The sequence below is a fragment of the Saccopteryx leptura genome, chromosome 1 (assembly GCF_036850995.1).
Source record: "Saccopteryx leptura isolate mSacLep1 chromosome 1, mSacLep1_pri_phased_curated, whole genome shotgun sequence".
NCBI classification, from domain to species: Eukaryota; Metazoa; Chordata; class Mammalia; order Chiroptera; family Emballonuridae; genus Saccopteryx; species Saccopteryx leptura.
The window spans coordinates 297,299,379-297,320,636 of NC_089503.1; the positions used below are offsets into that span (position 1 = coordinate 297,299,379).

The following is a 21,258-nucleotide window of genomic DNA, read 5'->3' on the forward strand; positions in this document are numbered from 1 at the left end:
GAAAACAAGAGGTTTCGTTCCAACTCCAAAATGTCAGTGATTTCCTGTTAGGCTTCAGATGTATCACACTTGGACATTTCAAACTATCGACCTACATAAAAACGATTTCTATGAAAAAAATAAATAAAGAAATGTAAAGAAAATAGAAATAGAATCACAGAGTCTCCAGATAGTGGCACTAATTAGACTTTAAAATAACCAATTTACTATGTTCCAGGGAAAAAATACATAGGATTAAAAATTGCAACAGAGAACTTGAAATATTTTTTAAAAAACATAGCAGAATTGAAAAAGAACCAATAAAAGTGTTAAAGCTGAAAAGACAATAACTAAACTTAAGCACGCAACAGATGGATTTTTACCAGGTCAAATCTTGATGAAGAGAAAAAATTAAAAACTCAAAAATAAGTCAGCAGAAGATACTCAGAATGACACAGAAAGAGGTAAAAGGCTGGAAAATACAGAAAAAATAGTCAGCTTTCTATACACAGTCCAGCATCCATTTCCTGGATTCCCAGAAAAAACATAAAGATAGAATGAAGCAAAGGCAGCATCATAAGAGATCCAGGCTAAAAAATTTCCAAAACTGATGCAAGACACTGAGCCACAGATTGAATTAAATGGACTTGGTAGGAAAGAGAGAAAGGGCTACTAAAAAAAGAGAAGAAAAAAAAAGAAGAAAGATGACTTCAAGATTCCTAGCTCTAGAAAAAGGGTGAAACAATTTACTGAGATAAAAAACAAAAAGAGTCTGACCAGGCAGTGACGCAGTGGATAGAGCATCAGCCTGGGACAGAGGGCTCAGGTTCGAAACCCTGAGGTGACTGGCTTGAGCACAGGCTCACCAGCTTGAGCATGGGATCACAGACATGACCCCAAAGTCCCTGGCTTGAGCCCAAGGTCAGTGGCTTGAGCAAGGGGTCACTGGCTCTGCTGTAGCCCCGCGGTTAAGGCACATATGAGAAATCAATCAATGAACAACTAAGGTACTGCAATGAAGAATTGATGCTTCTCATCTCTCTCCCTTTCTGTCTGTCCTCTCTCTCTCTCTCTCTCTCTTTCTCTCTCTCTCTCTCTCTCTCTCTCTGAGTCTCTCATTAAAAAAGAGATAACAGGTTTGGTGGGCTGGAAGGAGGCAGTATGAAATAGAGATCACAGGGTTCAAGTTTTATCCATTGAATTTAACTTCCAGACAGGGATAAAAATTGTGCCATTACTTCTTGAGTAATGATTGTTTTCTTGTCATGTTCAGGATTCTCCAAAATTATTATTTTTTAAAAAAAAATCAGTTAAATCTTTCTTCTCCCCTCAAGAAACCAGCACCCTAAGGCCTCTTTCCCTCCTTCTAGAATCCATGGTTTGTCTCCAAGGGTCTACCAACAAATGGATATTTGCAGCAAAATGTACAATGACTTGCAAACTGCATCTGCCTGGTGTTTAATTATAATTATCTGTTCAAGGTAACCATCACAATACCCATCAGAACAAAATGTGTGTTTTAGTTTTTAGTCCATAACCCAGGACTCTTTTATTTTTTTTAATACTAGAAGGGCAAGTTACAGGTACCTTAAATGCTTAATCAAAATGTGAAATTTCGCCCTGGCTAGTTGGCTCAGTGGTAGAGCGTCGGCCTGTCGTGCAGGAGTCCCGGGTTCGATTCCCGGCCAGGGCACACAGGAGAAGCGCCCATCTGTTTCTCCACCCTTCCCCCTCTCCTTCCTCTCTGTCTCTCTCTTCCCCTCCCGCAGCCAAGGCTCCATTGGAGCAAAGATGGCCCAGGCGCTGGGGATGGCTCCATGGCCTCTGCCTCAGGTGCTAGACTGGCTCTGGTTGCAACAGAGCAATGCCCTGGATGGGCAGAGCATCACCCCCTGGTGGGCATGCCAGGTGGATCCCAGTCGGGCACATGTGGGAGTCTGTCTGACTGCCTCCCCGTTTCCAGCTTCAGAAAAATACAAAAAAAAAAAATGTGAAATTTCTACATACAACATTAACTTTAAGTGGTGGAGCAGATACAACTTGGTGTCACAATCTACAATATTACTTTAAGGATTATCATGAGTTTTTTATGGTTATATGACTTTATTAATAGGAGATAAAATAAAACACTGGCTACCATAAGTTTCTCACTTTTTTTTTTTTTTTACTTAGAAAACAGCACAACTTTCACAATAAATTCTGTGGCTATTAGATGAAGATAACATAACATACTTTCTTTTGCACAGAAAATCCCCAAAAGGTTAAAAGATGATGATGATGGCTAATGTTTATTGAGCACTTTCTACATGTCAGAGAAACTATCCTAAGGGGCTTACATGAACTTACTCATTAAAGATATTTAAAGATAGATGATGACATAAATTATATTCCAATGATATAAAGAATATTATTTAACTCAAAATTATTCTTTTTATAAAATACACTACAACTCTGCTGGTACAACTGGGGACCAGACATATATATCGGGGGGAATTAGAAAAAAAACACTTTACAACAACAGCTACATGTAAATCTATAATTTTCCCCACAATATATTTTTTCTGAAAATAGAAATAAAATTTTCAAAAACAATGGACAAGAAAATACTTTTCAAACAACCCTTTACATGCCAACATTAAATTTTAAAATGTATCTAAAGAGTATCCATGTTATTGCCTTATGTAATCAAATATGAATTTTTCAACACTCACTGCGGGTCTTGTTGTCCCAGATGTTTTTACTCTAGTATTTCCCTATATAACTACTGCCATATTATTGTTCTCCCTGAATATCATTCCAAACATAGTCATTAAGAATACTTCAATCATAATTTTGTATAACTTGATCAAACTTCTTAACACCAACAGCAGAAATGGCTAAAGACATATGCTATTTGTTAAACAGAGTATTTTTTCAAGAGAATTTTACCTAATAGAATGCATGAACTGATTTTTTAAATTACTAAATGTCTTAATGATTTATAAGTAATTTGGGATGTTATTTAACAACATTCTTGATATTATAAAGGACTGAAATTTAATAGCCACGCCATCAAATGACCAAGCCATTACTTCTTCTTGACTCTTCTGACCAGAGATTACTGGAAATTTACTATCTTGCTTAGCTTTTTCTTTTTCTTTCTTTTTTAAAACCCATTTGAATCTCTCCTATATAGTCTGTGACCTTTTTTACTTAAAATTAACCATGAATTTACACACGCATTTGACTTTTTAGATCATATAAGAACCTAAGGGTCTTTGAATCCAGCCCCTCTTACAACCTTTGAATGCTTTGCCACATCAACCCGCGTGTTTCCCATCCCCTGCGTCTGCCAAAATACAGAGTATTGCACAAGACAACCCACTGCATTTCACTTCTCATTATTAAACATGTCTTTCCAGCCCTAAGGTGAGAACTTCTTTCCCCAAACTGCTACCTATGTTAGACCCCTCCAACCTCAGCACTGGGCCTGGCAGAGTGACTTTGGGCAAGTCAACTTCACGTTACTCTAGTTTCCTTAGCCGTTCAATGGGGATAAGAAATGGATGTCATTGTGGGTGTGGAGATTCAATGAGACTGTCATTAAAGCACCTGACACAACACAGGGCCCCATGAGCAGTAGCCTTCATGAGCAATAGGAAGCCCTCGTCTGCATGGCTGCTCTCAGAAACATAATGGCAGCTACTATTCTCATTCTTCCAAACCACATATCCCCATTTCCTCCCATTTTCTCTAAAAAAAAATGAAACAAAATATGGTATTGATATATATACCCATTTTGTCAACTTAAAGCAAGCTCCATATCCATAAGTGTCATTGCAAGATAATATTCCTCTTTTCTCTAATGCTGATTAAATCTTCTCTCCCCTCCCCCACCTCCAGTGTCCCCATATTTAACCCTCTGGCAAGCTGGGCTACCAGATAGGCAATAGGTATGGATACTGTCTGGTTCTAAGGTGAGGAGAAGACAGAAGTGCCCCTCAGACATTAGGATGTATCTGAGAAGCTTCCCTCTTCATTCTGGTAGGATGTCAGCTCCTCCTCATCCACGGTCACTTCTCTCTGTCCTCTCCATTCCTTCTGCTGGATTTCACAATTCTGGGTGGTGGCTCCATATGACATCTTCTTTTTGGGACTCGCAAAACTCTCATGGTTGAGTTCCGTCTCCTCAGCTAATTCATCTTGGTCAATGATTCCACACTTCTCCTCGGAGAGGTTCTCAGGGTCAGCCCACTCCTGTTTCTCCCCAGAAGCAAAGACCCCATAGAAGATCACTCCACTGTAGTGCACCAGGGCAGCTATGAGGAACACGTTCTGCCATTCCTCACGGGTCTGCACAAGGAAACATGATGCCAATTTATATTTTAACCAAAAACAAAAGATAGAGAGGGGAGCAGTGTGTTCTGGCACAAAAGCAGCCGGTCACCCCAGAGGCAACACTGTGCTTTTGGGGAAGACATGTATCAGAAGCATGCCCAGGATCCAAACTGAGCTTGAGTGTTTAAAAATAAAAGTTAAGACGTCCACAAATATGCATTTTTTTAATTTAGAAAAATGCTTTACAAAATAAACATCAAAAAATAAAATAGCCTGCCCTATGATGGCCCAGTAGATAAAGCATCAACCTAGAATGCTGAGGTCGCTGGTTCAAATCCCTGGGCTTGCCTGGTCAGGAAGCAACTACTACGATTAGATGCTTCACGCTTCTCCCCCTTCTTTTTCCTTCTCCCTCTCAATCTCTCTCTCTCTCCCCTCATCCAAAAATCAATAAATAAAATATAATAAAATAAAATATATGCAGCACCATTTCACAGCTCTCTAAATATACAAATGAGGTTTCCACTCACCTAGTAGGTTAAACAAAACATTTCAGGAACCATTTTAAGTATCAGAGGTCTCCTTCTTTCTTACTGTTGAATACGTAATAATCTGAGCCATGAAAATACTCAATCTTCACTGTCGATAACTTATTTATTATTATATTTTCTATGTAAACTATAGTATCAAAAATAATGAATATTTGTGTTTAAAGTTAAGGGAAGACAGTAGCTGAGATTTAAGTCATGTTATCAATCTTATTTCCTGTACTGAGAGAGGAAATATGGATCCTCTGTCTATAAAAATCTCCAAATCCTACCTTTCTTTTCTATCAAAAAATAAGAAAAATTGCCCCCACACTTTCTTCTTCAAGAAACTGAAAGAATTCCTGAAGTCATATTTGTCATAAGCAATTCAACTAAAAAAAAAAAGTTCGTTATTTTTAACCAACTATCCATACTATCAAAAATTTCTCGCCCTGGCCGGTTGACTCAGCGGTAGAGCATCGGCCTGGCGTGCGGGGGACCCGGGGTTCGATTCCCAGCCAGGGCACATAGGAGAAGCGCCCATTTGCTTCTCCACCCCCCTCTCCTTCCTCTCTGTCTCCATTGGAGCAAAGATGGCCCGGGCGCTGGGGATGGCTCCTTGGCCTCTGCCCCAGGCGCTAGAGTAGCTCTGGTCGCGGCAGAGCGATGCACCGGAGGGGCAGAGCATCGCCCCCTGGTGGGCAGAGCATCGCTCCTGGTGGGCGTGCCGGGTGAATCCCGGTCGGGCGTATGCGGGAGTCTGTCTGACTATCTCCCCCCATTTCCGGCTTCAGAAAAATACAAAAAAAAAAAAAAAAAAATCTCATTTGCAGAAAGCAGCATTCTGAAACCTTTTCAATGATAAAGATTAAGAAACCATGTGGCTTGTGGTCGAATTCTGAATGGAGCTAGGATCCTCTGCCATCGCCCACCCTGGTCTAAATACAGAAGGGCTCAGTAATGGCCAAGTGCCATACCTGTCAGTTCTTAGGATGGGCCATTAACATCTTGTTTATTTCTTAATAATAAGGAAGTATAACAGCACTGATTTTTTTTTGTGTGTGTGCTGGAACACATTAAGCAATAGATGGAAATTGGCTATAAAGTTTAAATACTTAGAATTATAAAACAATCATGAGTAATTTACTCATCCAGAGTTGATTGCCTAAGTTTCTTCCTGTCTCTAAACAGTCTCTGTGGTGCTCGTCCCCATGTGTGCACACACACATACCCCACCCCCTTTTATTTGTCAGTTGAGAAAACAAAACATGGAACAAAAATAAATTAGATCTGTTGCCATCAATTAACAACAAATTCAAGAAGTACAAACAGTAGGAGGAGGGGGGAAAGAAGGGAAAGAAGAAAGAAAGGAAGGAAGGGAAAGAGAAAGAAATATAAAAGAAGGAAGGAAAGAAGAAAGGGAGGGAGAGAAGGAGGAAAAATAGAAGTTCAGCCATGGTCAAGGACATACACAATACAGATTTATAGGCTAGGGTAGGGCTTTGAAATCTAAAATTTATGCAGTATTTCAGTCCTATGATATTCACATCCAAAACTAGACCATTATTACCTTGTGCTTGGTCATTGCACCGACAATGAGGGGACAGACCATTCCAGAAAGTGTGCCCACTCCATTTGAGATGCCCATGAGAATGCTGGCATAACGGGGGGCAATATCCAAGTGGTTGACATTAAAACCTAACGTGAAGCCAAAATGTCAAAATCAGAGTCAAGACCAAAATCCCAAATACATTTTGGAAAATACTTAGCTTCCCCCCAACTCTCATTCGTCTCTGTGGTTTCTCCTGGCCCATGACTAATGGGCACCTCTGCAGAGAGGGCTGGGTCGATAATTGTCAGGTTGTGTCAGCACACAGCAGAAAAATGTGCTGTGATTGATTAACAATGTCTGCCATGGACTCTCCATGTAGAAAAATATGGCTCCTGTGCCTTGTAGGTTCAGACTCCAAAATAATGGTGTTTTGGGCAATACTGAACAGCAGAAGGCCTGGATCATATTTTTTCAGAGTAAACGATCACAGAGTCACATTCAGTGTGATTAGAATCAAACCCTGCCTCCTAACATCCTCCCTCCCAGCTTCTAGTCACTCCCCAAAGGCCACCCTTGCTAAGCCTGCCTTTGTGGCAACTGGCGTAATGCCAAGGGTATACTTGTTAAATAATACAAGTTAAAGACATTGGCAGAACCCTCTGTAACTTAAAAAACATTTCCATGTACATACACAATTTGGAGTCCATAAATCTGGATGTTAATCTTATTTCTACCATTTAAATCATTTGTTTCCTCCTCTCTAACACAGGGTAATAAAGACACTGTAAATATGAGACCCAGGGTAAGTATGTAGTTGAGAACCCGTGGCAAACAGTTAAGCTCTACTAACCACCAGTACTACCGCTAACTACCACTAACTACCGCCACCACGCCTGCGCTCACTCCCATTACCAGTACTACCCCTGCTATGCTGCTGTTACTGACATCTCTCTCTCTCTGAGGTTTTCTGTCAAAAGATAACGCTGCAGGGAGTGGTAAAATAGTAAGTCCCAATACCGCGCTACTCGTTTATCAGAGGAAAAGAATGAGGGGAAAAGGGGAGGTGTGGAAAGGGGGAGGAATAGAGGAGGGGCGGGCTGCGAAAGGGGAGGCTTCCTGCAAGGAGGAGCAACTCCACGCACATCGCCCAGGGTGCGCTCTAGAGTCAGACAGATCTGCCTTTGGAAGCTTAACCGAGGCACAAACCTGGACAAAGGATTTAAACTTTCTGAATCTAAAAACTGGCATAATCATTCTTATGAAATTGTTGTAAGAGTTAAATTAAAGAATGTGTGTTCACTGCATGGCCCAGAGAGGTGGACGCCAGCACATGTGCTCTTTTCGGACGGTTACCCATCTGTCCTGTTTACCACTCTCCTCCTGGACTAGCGAAGTGTCTGGTATACATAAGGCACTCGATAAATCATTGTCGCATTAGTTACCAATCTGAGCTATGAAATTACAGCAGGGGCTTATAACTAACTTCTCTTTACTCAAATTTTTGTTTTTCTTTGCTTTGCTTTTTAATTCTCTGTTCTATGTAAAGAACCTGAAAATAGGATTTAAAAAAAATTTTTTTTTCTAATCTGGCACATTGGCTGGTTGTTTTTTCCTACCACTATTCAGGAAAAATTTTGAGAAAACCTTTTTGTTGTAATAAACATGCCGTCTCTTTCAGGTCAAAGTGGCAAAGTTTGCAGAGTATAAAAGAACTGCAAAATTAATTAATCTTACTGTTGATTTCAGTGTGATAAACACTTTATTAGAAAAGAGCCCAGAGATAAGAAGCATTAATATGACTGTTGAGTATTATATTCTGATACAAAGCTCAGGTGTCTGCATTCAGCTAACAATAATGTGAGAAAAGACATTTAGGTTTCTAGCAGCACAATCCTGGTGTTCTGGGGGGTGGGGGGGACAATCACTAAGAAACTAAGACATCGCTATTTTTTTGTAGAAAACATACACACACACACAAAATTTTTTTATATACAAGCTGGGAGATTCTGTCTTCTCTACACAGGACATTTCTCAAAACAGGCACCACATATTCCTTCTTTCGGTGTCACCAGTCTCAACTCTCTTGTCTAGAATCAATTCCAAAATTGTGCCAGTCTTTCTCGATATCCCTATTCACTCCTTAAAATGTTGGAAGATAGTCCCTGGTTGGCTGGCTCAGCGGTAGAGTGTCGGCCCGGTGTGTGGAAGTCTTGGGTTCGATTCCCAGCCAGGGCACACAGGAGAAGCGCCCATCTGTTTCTCCACCCTTCCCCCTCTCCATTCTCTCTCTCTCTCTCTCTCTCTCTCTCTCTCTCTCTTCTCCTCCCACAGCCAAGGCTCTATTGGAGCAAAGTTGGCCCCGGGCACTGAGGATGACTCCATGGCCTCCCCTCAGGCGCTAGAATAGCTCAGGTTGCAATGGAGGGACGATGCCCCAGATGGGCAGAGCATCACCCCCTGGTGGCCATGGTGGGTGGATCCCGGTCCGTGCATGCAGGTGTGTATGTCTCTGCCTCCCCGCTCTCACTTCAGAAAAATACAAAAAAAAAAAAAAAAAAAAAAAAAAAGGAAGTTGGAAGATAGAAGATCCTGAGGAACTATCGCCCCATGGCCATAGTCCCTCCCATCTTGTCACTGTCAGGTCAGACAAACCTGCATTCCAGTCCCAGCCACTCAACTTACCTGGGCAAGTTAAGTTACCTTTCCAAGCCTCAGCATCTCACTGGTAACATGGACATAGCAATACCCTTCTTGCAGGGTTGCTACAAGAATTAAATGAGACCATATCCAAAAACTGGTTAGCCTGAAGTGACTGCTGAATGAACTATGGCAGCTGATGCTGTGATGTAGAGTGCTGGGTTTTGCTCCTTCTGATTGCGCCTTAACTGGCAATCTGGAAGCAATACGAACCTAAACACTGCAAAACCTCTGGGAATAGGATAGGAATCTGTTTTGCATAACAGAGCTATAGGGAAGGTATTCTTCAATACCCTACTGGAAACAAGTCATGATTGCTCTGTCCTTACTTCTCAAAGTATAGCCCACTGAGCAGCCACAGCAGCTTGGCTGAGGAGCTCATTGCAAATGCAAAGCTTGAGGCCCCACCCTGGACATGCTGAATTGGAATCTGCATTTTGCAAGATCTTAGGGTGACTTGTACATACACTGAAGGACTGGGTCATCGTGAATAATAATTGAGCACTAATAGTGAATTCTTACTAATTTTGATATGCCTCTCACATTGGGCTAAGGGCTTCAAATCCTCATTTCCACTAAAATGTAAACTTCATGAGGACAGAATCTTTTTTTTATTTTTCAATGCAATATCCCCCATGCCAAGAACAGTGCCTGGCTCACGGGACATGTGAGTGAATGCATGAATTATCTCAGTTCATTGAGATTCCCAACAACCCAATGAGGTTTTGCCCTTACCTCTCTCCAACCTCTAATAGAAGAAATTGAGGCTTAAGAATTCAATAACTTAGCAATTATTTTCTTTCATAAGTAGAAAGTAGTAACGAGAAGTCTCAAACCCAGGCCTGTACACCTACCTCCACGCCCAAGTCTTCAGCTGCAAGCTACTTTTAAAGTTGAGATTTTTTTTCCTAATAGAACTATCCACTAAATCTATTTATATTTATAAGCTCAAGCCCTTATTTTAGGGTAGCTTAAACCAGTGGGTCCATATTTCTCTGCCCTGGGATGTAACCACTCCGATCTTTCAGGCAGCCTGGAATGATGGGAAGGGCACAGGCTGGAGCCAGACAGAAGCCCCCTTTAGTCCTTGCTTCGCCACCAATTGTGTGGCAGCAGGAAAGGACCCAATTGTTCTGTGTTTCAGGGACCTCATGAGTAAAATGGTGATATTACTATTTGCTTCCCAATGTCATAAGATAGATGCAGTTTAGGTAAAGTGTTCTGTAAGTGATCATTTTGTGGATTACAGCATGTTTTAAAGGTAGAAGGACAACTGAATTTTACTTTATTGCCCAGTTTTGCGTGGGGAGCTGCTGAAGCCTCTTAAGACATGGTACAACAGCACTGTGACCCCTCACACACAGTAGACTGTGTTCTGCTCCCATAAAATGGGGAGAGTAATAGTCCCTGGGGCAGCTGTGAGCATTGCAGGAGTTAGTACAGACACGGGGCTTCGAACAGTCTGACACACAGTGCGCTGGATCATCGTTAGCTCTCGTCATTGCCATGGTTGTTCCTCCCACCTGTTCCAACAGGTCAGAAAGTCACTCCCTTGCTCCACACCTGCATTGCATTGTTTGGAAAATAAAGGCCATGGAGTAGAAAAACCTAGAGAAGTGTTCCAGCTTAAAAAACTTCTGATTCCATGACTAGATGTCAAAAGAGATAATGTTAGCAGTTCTCTAGAAGGAGGTAAGGACTGGGAAGGTCACAAGAGACTCTGTTAGGTAGCATAACCTGATTCTGAATTATAAAAGTACCACTTCACCCAGGGCACGTGCTTGGACCTCTGATCATGCTTTTGGGGGGAGGGGGGGCTGCCAACACTTTGTGTCTTTTTCCAAGATGGAGAAATTAGGTATAATTCCAGCTTGACTGGGCTCCTAAGCCCAGTCCTCAGTGGTCTTACAAAGTCATCCCCACTAGATGAAATTCTTAAGCCAGTGGCCCCACGCCTTAGCAATAGCCTGCCCCTCAAGGAAAGTGATCTAGTATAGTTCTCCTTCCTTCCTCCTAGGATTTTCTGTATCTATAGCAAAGATCTGGCAAAAAAAAAAAAAAAAAAAAACAAGTTACCTGAAATAGCAAAGCCACTAAATCCTACAGCAAGCACCAGAAAGGAGATAGCCATCCCTTTGGTATGGGAAAAGCCAACCACCAGGAGTAAGGTTGCCTCCATGCCAAAACCTGCAAATGAAAACAGCAAGGGAAAACAAACATCATTATCATGTCAGTCAGTCCAAGTTCATGAATGTATTAAATAAGAATCTATTAGTATTTCCATGGACCTAATTTTTAGTACAGTGTTTACAATGTTACCCGGGTGTTTTTTGACTACATGACTTGTCTGCTATTGCCCAGGTGTTCTGTGAGCCTTTCGTTATCCTGTGTACCTTGAACACCAAATGGTCTGGTAGATTCCAACGAAGACCCTGGGGTGAGGGACGTTTATTATCAGCTGCTTCATGGGTAGTTGTCCTGTCCATTTCTAAATAGAAAAAGTCTCCCTTATACTGTGACTGAGCCCCCTTCACTTATATGTTATGACCTCTCACAGAAAAATCAAATGACAGCACTCTAACATGTATTGTCAAAAATGACCAGAAAGCTATAATGAATATCTGAAGCAAAAATGCATAAGGCAAAATTCTTCTCTTTCAGAAGAAGCTCCCAGCCCTCCTTCTTAAAACCTGAGATATTTGCACAGAAAACACAGAAAGATAAAAGTACTTTCTGTTCCTTTTATTGAGAACAAGTGACTCCAGCGTGACAAACAGGAATAAGGAAATTCTAAAGGTACACTTCTCACAAACAAAACAAAACTAAACTAAACGCACACACACACTCACGTTCGGCCAACAGCAGACAGAATGGTGATACAAGTACCACCTCCTCTAGGTATAAAAGAGCCCTAGGAAATGGAAGACAAGGACGTTTCATTCTGAAGACTGCTGATTCCAGACATCCACCCCGACTGTCCTGTAGGTACCTCAAAGACAACATGCCCAAACCAAGTCTCCGTTCTCCTGTTTTACTCGTAAACAAACAAAGTGAATCACCAGCACCACGCTCTTCCTTCCTCTCTACGTTAATCTTCTAGCCACCTGTGTTTAGAACCCAGACTTCAGAATCAGGCAGACCTGGGTTCAGATTCTACTTCTAAACCATTCATGGTATGACCTTGGACAAGTCACTTCACCTCTTAGATTCCTCCTCCCCCAAAATGGAGCTGACAATACAACCTTAGAGGGCACTGGGAGAGGAAATGAAATCAGGTATTCAAGGTACTGAGTACAGTCCTTCACACATGGGCACAGCTCAGCAAATGATAGCCAAAAACCTAACAGCAAAACCTCAAAATCTCCCTCTTCCTCAACATTCACATAAGAATCTGTGGGTTCAGCCTCCAAAATACCTGTCCAAACCAACCTTACTCTCTCCGTCCCTGCCACTGTCCTAGTCCTGCGCCCCCTTACCTGTCGCCTGAACAACATCAGTAGCCTCTTTATTGATCTTCCCATCTCCTCTTCCTCTGCTCCGTTTTCCATATCACTGTCTTCCCAAACCATACTTGACTTCATACTTTTCTCAAGGGCTCCACATTATTAGCATAGTGTTATATACTATGTCCCTCCTGCTCTTCCGGTTCCATGGTCTGCCCGCCCTCAGCTCCCTGCTCACTGCCCATATAAAGCCCTCAGCTGTAGTCACACAGAGCTATCGGCTATGTCCTAAGCACGGCACTGTTTAATGCCTGGATGCATTTTCAAGGCTGCTCCTTCACCTGGGATACTCTTCTTCCACCATTTATTTCTTCTTTTTCTGGAGAAATCTTATCCTTTAAAGTCTAGTTCAAATATTACTTCCTGTAGGAAGCTTTTCTGACAACCCTGCCCTCACCCCACCAATGAAGCTGACGTCTCCTTTTTCTTTCTCATCTTACAGAACTTTCCAACACTGCCTTGCAAATTTTTCACTTGTGTTTCTGCCTCCCCAACAAAACTGTAATGTTTTCCAAGGAAGGTGACGTGTACATAGTACAGAGCCTCGCTAACATTTAGTGGGTACACAATAAATGAACTAATGCAAAGCAAAGAATGGAAAATCAAGATAATTAAGTAGAACTACAGCACTTTTTGTAAAGCTTGGTAAGTTGGCTTATCTTTCTGAGTTCATTTCCTCAAAACTATCATAGAAACAGAGCAAGCATCAATAATTATTTTTGATATTTACCTACAGAGGATAATACATCATGGGTCAGAGATGTTTTGTAATCTGTGGGCTTTATATCACTGCTACCTATATCATTTTATTAATTTTGTTTCAGCAATTTAAATTTTACATAGGGCAAAATCTGCTAATGTTTTATATACTAACTATACATGCACTGAAATGGCCTGTCTTTTTTTTTTTTTTTAATTCAGTGAGAGGAGGGAAGGCAGACTCTCACATGTGCCCTGACTGGTATCCACATGGCAAGCCCACTAGGGGGCGATGCTCTGCCATCTGGGGTGTTGCTCCGTTGCTCAGCAACCAATCTCTTCATTGCGCCTGAGGCAGAGGCCATGGAGCCATCCTCAGCACCTGGAGCCAACTCACTCCAATCGAGCTATGGCTGCAGGAGTAGTGGGGAAGAGAGAGAGAGAGAGAGAGAAGCAAGAGGGGGAGGGAAGCAGATGGGTGCCTCTCTTGTGTGCCCTGACCGGGAATCGAATCCAGGACATCAGGACATCCACACGCCAGGCCAATGTTCTACTGCTAAGCCAACCAGTCAGGGCCAGAAATGATCTGTCTTAAATAAGACACTGGCTGAAACTATTTTTATTTTAACACTCTCAATGAAGGTTGTACCAGAAAGTTAATTCCTTATTAATTAGAATTAGAATAAAGACATTGTGTGAAAACTTACAAATGATACATTGATTTTCAAAGAAAGAAAAAGCACTTCAGAGCCTAAATGGTCCCTGTCTACAGTGAAAATGCTAGAGATAGGACTATATGTTTCAGGAGCTGAAGGGTAAAATTTGAACTTCAGGAGTAGTCAAGAGATCCTTGAAAGTAAACCTATTCAGAGCTGACAAGAGAGAAAAAATAAAAACTAAAATGTAAATGCCTGAGAAATTCTTTCATTTCATAGTAAAATAAACTGAAGTCACAGAGACCACTGATTCAGCCAGACCAGAATCTTTTACCTTAGTCACACTTCACATGTACTGTAGAGGGAGGTCCAAGGGTGTGACAACTGTCTCTGAGGGTCTTGGAAATGTCCTCTGACTCAGAAGGAACTAGAATAAAGCGTCATGTCTTAAGGTGATCTGTTTGCTTTAAAAGATTCTAGTAGCTGCCTGACCAGGCGGTGGCGCAGTGGATGGAGCATTGAACTGGGATGCGGAAGGACCCAGGTTCGAGACCCCGAGGTCGCCAGCTTGTGCGCAGGTTCATTTGGTTTGAGCAAAAGCTCACCAGCTTGGACCCAAGGTCGCTGGCTCAAGCAAGGGGTTACTCAGTCTGCTGAAGGCCCACAGTCAAAGCACATATGAGAAAGCAATCGATGAACAACTAAGATGTTGCAACGAAGGACTGATGATTGATGCTTCTCATCTTTCTCTGTTCCTGTCTGTCCCTATCTATCCCTCTCTCTGACTCTCTCTCTCTGTCTCTGTAAAAAAAAAAAAAAAAAAAAAAAAAAAGATTCTAGTAGCAAATCTCCCTTGCCAACAGAAAGAGAAAGTGACAAACTCCAAGAAGTGTGTCATCTTTCTCGGATGAGAAATGTCCTCTATATTTCTTCTTAGAAAATATGGACCCAGCCAAAATTCTCTAGACAATCTGCAGAGCTTCATCGTATCCAAATCAGTCTGTCTTCAGCACAAACTGTCTTCGTGTGTTCATCTCTAGCCTAGCATCTCTTTATGTAAGCAAAGAGGGACACTGTGGGGTGTTTTTTTTTTCTATTAATTTTCTATGTAGAGCTTACTGCTTCAGTTATGTCAAAATAAAATGACATGAAAAGGCATGTGAACAGGTTTTTTTAATCTTTTTTTAAAGATGGGATTAAGGCTGGTGACATTCCACATATGCATTCTAGTTTCTGGGGGGGAAAAAAGACTTCATCTCAACAGGCACAGGCACTTTGGTAACACTTAACTTGGAGAGTTCTCATCACCAACATTTCCAATTATGGAGAAACAATGGCCAAGGTGATTGGAGCAAAATTAAATATACTGCTCACAAAAATTAAAGGATATTTCAAAATGAATATGAAGTGGCAAAATATCCCCTAATTTTTGTGAACAGTATATGAACAGTATTCCTATAAAAGTAGGTTTAGTCTTCAAGGCATCTGTGTTTAGAAGAAGTTGTGCAATTCAGTTTAATCCAGAATTTTCTTTCAAGTTTCAGGTTTAGAGGGTGCATATTTTTGGCCATGGGAAATATGATTGAATAGCAGATACTTATTAAATGTCTCCTTTGAAAATTTTCTGTTTTGGCCTGACCAGGCAGTGGCGCAGTGGATAGAGCATTGGACTGGGGCACGGAGGATCCAGTTCAAAACCTCGAGTTGCTGACTTGAGCTCCGGCTCACCTGGCTTGAGTGAGGGGTCACTGGCTTGAGCATGGGATCATAGACATGACCCCGTGGTCACTAACTTGAGCCCATAGGTCACTGGCTTGAAGCCCAAGGTCAATGGCTTAAGTCCAAGGTCACTGGCTTGAGCAAGACATCATTCACTCTGTTGTAGCCTCACCTCATCTCCCCCACCACCATCAAGGCACATATGAGAAAGCAATCAATGAACAAGCAATCAACAAACAACTAAGATAACGCAACAAAAAATGGATGCTTCTCATCTCTCTCCCTTCCTGTCTGTCTGTCCCTATCTGTTCCTCTCTCTGACTCTCTCTGTCTCTATTAAAAAAAAGAAAAAAGAAAAACTTCTGTTTTGGCCCTTGCCGGTTGGCTCAGTGGTAGAGTGTCAGCCTGGCGTGTGGAAGTCCCAGGTTTGACTCCCAGTCAGGGCACACAGGAGAGGCGCCCATCTGCTTCCCACCCTTCCCCCGCTCGCTCTCTCACTCTCCCTCTCTCTCTGTCTGTCTTTCTCTCTCCCCCTTCCCCTCCCACAGCCATGACTCGAATGGTTTGAGTGGTATGGCTCTAGGCACTAAGGATGGCTCCATGGCCTCACCTCAGGTGCTGAAATAATAGCTAGGTTGCAGTGCAATGGAGCAGTGGCCCAGATGGGCAGAGCATCGCCTATAGGGGGCTTGCTGGGTGGATCCCTGTAGTGGCGCATGTGGGATTCTTTCTCTCTGCCTCCCCTCCTCTCACTTACTAAAAAAACCAAAAAACAAAAAAAAACTTTCTGTTTTGTCAGTGTCTTGAACACAGAAGAAGAAAAAGGGCAGTAACATATGTTGGACCCATGCTAGGTGCAACTATGTGCTGTGTCATTTAACCTTTATAACATTCATCTGGTACATATTGTCATTCAGATTTTTAATAAAAAGGAAGTTAGATTCAGAGAACTTAGGACTTCTCCCACCTCTCACCACCTCCACTGACTCTACTTTAGTTCAAGCCACTATCTTCTCCTGACAGAAAAACTGAAATAGTTTCAAGCTGGTCTCCCTTTTTTTACTCTTGTGTTCTACATTCAATTATTCAGATTTGAAAACATAAATAAGAGCATGTCCTTTTTCCTGCTGTAAACCCTCTGGTTTCTTCCCAAGTGCACTTCAACTAAAACTCAAGCCTGGCATGTGTCTATGAGGTCTCCCAAGACCTGACTACAGTGGTCCATTCTGATGCCAGGGACTCCTGTCACTCACTCCCTGCGTCACTAAGCTCCAACCCTTCTGACTTTTCTTCCTTCTGTTCTCTACCATGCCACATTCATGCCTGCCTCAGGGCCATTGTGTGTGCTGTTCCCTGTGCCTGAACCACTTTCCTGCAAGAGCTGTAATAAGATAGTACATGATGAGTTGCTACGAGTTGCAGCCAAGCGTATGCAGAGGAAGGAGCGGTCACCAGAGACAGATGCAGCCTTACTGAAACACAAGAGGAAAGACTTGAGCCCATGTGGAAGGATGTGTGGGGAGGGCTGGGGAGAGAGGGAAGTGTGGGTGGAAGGCAAAGCCAGAGACAAAGATGTCTGCAGGGCCTGGTGTGGAGGGCTGTTCAGCTGGAGCAGAATTCGATTACTGGAGGAGTGGGACTTTGGCTACTCTATTAATAGTTTCCTGCTGCTGCTGTAACAGATTGCCACAAACTTAGTGGCTTCCAACAACACAGATTGCCTATTGCACAGTTCTGGAGGGCAGAAGTACAAAATGGGGCCCACGGAGCAAAACCAGGGTGTCCACAGAGCCCAGTTCCTCCTGGAGGCTGCAGAGAAAGCTGCTCTTGCTTCTTCCAGGAGCCTGTGCATGGTCCGCCCCCTGAGCAAGTCGCCTTATTATACACCCGTTTCCTTACTGCAACCGGGTTCCGTGACAGCACTTGCTCCACAGGGTGTTATGAGGAATAAATAAGAAAATATGTGTAAAGAATTTAGCTTCATGTCTGGCACAGAAAGCATTCAATTAGTGCTCATTTAAAAAGCAAAACAAAAGTGATAGTAAGACAATGCAGAGCTTTAAAAAGGTGAGCAGTCATAAACACCGCAGGGCTTCACGATTGCCCTTCCTGATCTCTTTCGGAAAATCATCACTTTGTCTTTGCAAATTCAAACATAAAGTAGGAGTTAAATGAAACAGGAGGCAGATAAGGGGTGTGTGTGTATGTGTGTGTGTGTGTGTGTGTGTGTGTGTGTGTGTGTGTGTGTGTACACTCCATGTACAAGCATTGGCTGGGAGGGAAGAGACTATTTAAAGAAACTGGTTGTTTTGGGTTTGTTTGTTTTTTACTAAAATGTGTATGTGTAGAAAGGGAAGACGGAGATAAGGGGATAAATTACACAAACAGAGGAATCTGTATGTGGAAGAATGTATGGGAAAGAACAATAAACAGATTTATAACAGGAAGTCCTGTGTCTCTGTCTTAAGAGCAGATGACAGAAACATTTCTTCAGTTGCAGGTGTGTATCGATATATCAACCAAGCTGTCACACTGCAGGCTGCACAAGTACAGGCTTGAAGACCACATGGCAGGGGTGTGATGGACACTCAAGTATCTGCTGGGGGCTGGACTAAGGTAAGGGGCTTTTAATACCCTGTCAGTGATTAGGCAGAACCTCCCAAGTACGCTCTGCAGTCCGAGTTCATCTCTCCCTCTAACGCTGCTCAGACCACCTAGGAAAAGCACGGTACCTCCACAGTTCATGACTTTTCGGACAGCAGTTGTGGTCAAAATTTTTCTGCTTCTTAAATAATCAGCCAGTTGTCCTCCAACAGGCACGATGATGGTCATAACCATGTGTGGAAGTGCTGACAGGAGACCCACCTGGAAGAGAAGAAACAATGGAATATCGCCAGTGAGTTTAATCATCTAATTGTACGGGACCCAGGTAGGCCTGAACTTTGTAATAAATAAACAATGAATGAGTGGATGATTTTAAGGGTAGGCCTCGTCTCCTCCACTGGACCGGAAGCTCCTGAACGGCAGAGATAACTTGTTTCTCAGAGGCCCCGGCACCCAGCCGAAGGCCTGGTCCAGGGCAAACACCTGGCACAGAGTGAATGTTCAGTGATAGCACCCGTTAGTTGACTCTGTTAGCTCTTCCCTGGTCACTTCAGAGAGTACCTGGAGCTATGCAGACCTCTACCTCTACTAGGCTGCTGTTCTTTCCCTTGTAGAAAGAAGGCTTAACTCTTTTATGACAGTTTAAGGTTCACCATTCACACTCTTCCTCCCTGAAACACAGGCAACCTAATGACAATGGCTGAAAAACATTTTAAAAGGCTCTTAAGCCTGACCGATTGTGGCGCAGTGGATAGAGCATTGACCTGGGACACTGAGGTCTCAGGTTTGAAACCCCAAGGTTACTGGCTTGAACATAGGCTCATCTGGCTCGAGTGTGGGCTCACTGGCTTGAGCACAGTGTCACTGGCTTAAGCACAGGAACATATATATGATCCCAAGGTCACTGGCTTGAGCTCAAAGGTCACTGGCCTGAAGGCCAAGGTTGCTGGTTTGAGCCCAAGGTCACTGACTTGAGCAAGGGATTACTGGCTCAGCTTGAGCTCCCTGGTCAAGGCACATATGAGAAGCAATCAATGAACAACAAAGTGATACAAATACGAGTTGATGCTTCTCATCTCTCTCCCTCCTTGTCTCTCTCTCTCTCACACTCACTTAAATAAAATAGAAAGAAAAAAATTCTCTTACACAAGGCAATGGTCATTATTGTTCCAACCACCATAATGGAGACAGGAATGATCTGTACAATAGCTTGAAGGTTCTTACTGCTTTTCACTGAGTAATTTATAGGAAAAATAAAACAATCTCTCATCGTTAAGTCTTTTTATCCTTGTCTAATATGCCAACCTTGAGTTAGCTTCAAGAACACCTTGAGATTTAGAAGAACATAAATCTTTAAAAGCAGCTTACCACAGCTCTGATCCTTACTAACAAGAAATTAAATAACTACATATACTATGCACAGAATATATGACTTATCTGACCTTCAGGGTATTAGGTGTCACAGAACTGTTATAAATTACAATCAACAATTTAATTATTTTATCACACAAAAATTTTCTCAGTGGGAGCAAGGGATTTAAAGTTCAAGAACATTTGAAGCATCTGTGTGTTTACCTTACTTATTGCAAATCCAAAGACCTCTTCAAAATAAGCAGGCTGACTTATTAACAGCAAATAAAAGGTCCAGCTTCTGCAGAAATTTGCCACAATGATTGCATAGACTGGCAGTGATGTAAAAAATCTTTTCCATGGTGTATTAAATTTCTAGAGAGTAAAAATACCACCAGATTTTTAGTGAATATATTGACATGTCATTTTTCCTCTTTTATTTCTCAATTACAGTTGATATTTAATATTATTTTATATTCATTTCAGGTATATAGCATAGTGGTTAGAATTTATACAACTTACAAAGTGATTCCCCGACCCTGGCCAGCTGGCTTGGTTGGCAGAGCATCAGCCCAGCATGTGTATGTCCTGGGTTCAATTCCCAGTCAGGGTACACAAGAGAAGCGACCATCTGCTTCTCCATCCCTTCTCCTTCTCTCTCACTTTCTCTCTCTCTCTCTCTTTCCCTCCTGCAGCCATGGCTCAATTGGTTTGAGTGCATTGGCCCCAGGCACCAAGGATAGCTCCGTGGAGTCTCTGCCTCAGGCGCTAAGAATAGCTCTGTTGTGAGCATGGTCCAAATGGGCAGAGCACTGGCCCCAGATGGAGTTGCTGAGTGGATCCCAGTTGGGGCACATACGGGTGTCTGTCTGTCTATCTCCCCTCCTCTCGCTTGCAAAACAAAACAAAACAAAACAAAAACAAAGTGATTCTCCTATAAATCTAATACCCACCTGGCACCATACATAGTTATTACAATATTATTGACTATAGTCCTTATGCTGTTCTTCACATCTCCATGACTATTTTATAACTATCAATTTGTACTTCTTAATACCTTCACCTTTTCCACCCAGCCCTTCAACCTCTCTCCCATCTGGCAACAATCAGTTCACATTATTTTGCTGAAGAGGACAACACAATCACTAAGAGAAATATTCATAGAGAAGAGAAAGTATCTATCCATTAATACTTACACTTAGACTAACCAAATTGGCTCCTTCTCCTATACTTGTCTCTATATAGGTCCTCTCCTCGTGGGATATTGTTGGATGACCTGCTGGGCACTCATAGGCCTGCAACAGCCAAAACATGTACCAAATGATGCCAAACATACCTGCAATTGAAAGAACAAGGTTTGGTGATATGGTCTCATTTCCTTCCATCTCTATATTTTTAAATTTTTTAAATATTCCCAAACAGGACTATGTTCAACTAGGAGGAAATATTTTGTTGTTATTAGCTGGTATTTGAAGAAAGATAATGTTCTGCTTATTAAGAAACTCAACTTTAATATAAATGTTAAATGACTCATCAGTAGACAAGTATGCCTTTGATATGATAAACCTGGGTTAGTCATCTCCATTTTCTTAGAGTAAACTCTTAGCCTCTCCCATTATACAGTAAGATACCATCTCTGTGAGTCAGCCATGGGA

At 42.1% G+C, this 21,258-nt stretch overlaps 1 protein-coding gene and 1 non-coding gene across 2 annotated transcripts in view; one reads left to right on the forward strand and one right to left on the reverse strand.

The window, feature by feature from the left end:
• The first annotated feature begins 1,596 nt into the window (after positions 1–1,596).
• TRNAD-GUC (transfer RNA aspartic acid (anticodon GUC)) lies at positions 1,597–1,672 on the forward strand. Its single transcript has one exon. It is a non-coding gene; the product is annotated as a tRNA-Asp (tRNA).
• Positions 1,673–2,910: 1,238 nt separating this feature from the next.
• SLC17A8 (solute carrier family 17 member 8) overlaps positions 2,911–21,258 on the reverse strand; it is a 46,079-nt gene continuing 27,731 nt past the window's right edge. The window contains exons 7-12 of the mRNA XM_066357130.1: positions 20,800–20,939; positions 19,829–19,978; positions 18,382–18,514; positions 11,149–11,259; positions 6,394–6,521; positions 2,911–4,311 (exon numbers count right to left, since the gene is read on the reverse strand). Of these exons, the coding sequence (XP_066213227.1) occupies positions 3,967–4,311; positions 6,394–6,521; positions 11,149–11,259; positions 18,382–18,514; positions 19,829–19,978; positions 20,800–20,939 (1,007 nt within the window). The 3' untranslated portion in view covers positions 2,911–3,966. The remainder of the gene's footprint in view (positions 4,312–6,393; positions 6,522–11,148; positions 11,260–18,381; positions 18,515–19,828; positions 19,979–20,799; positions 20,940–21,258) is intronic.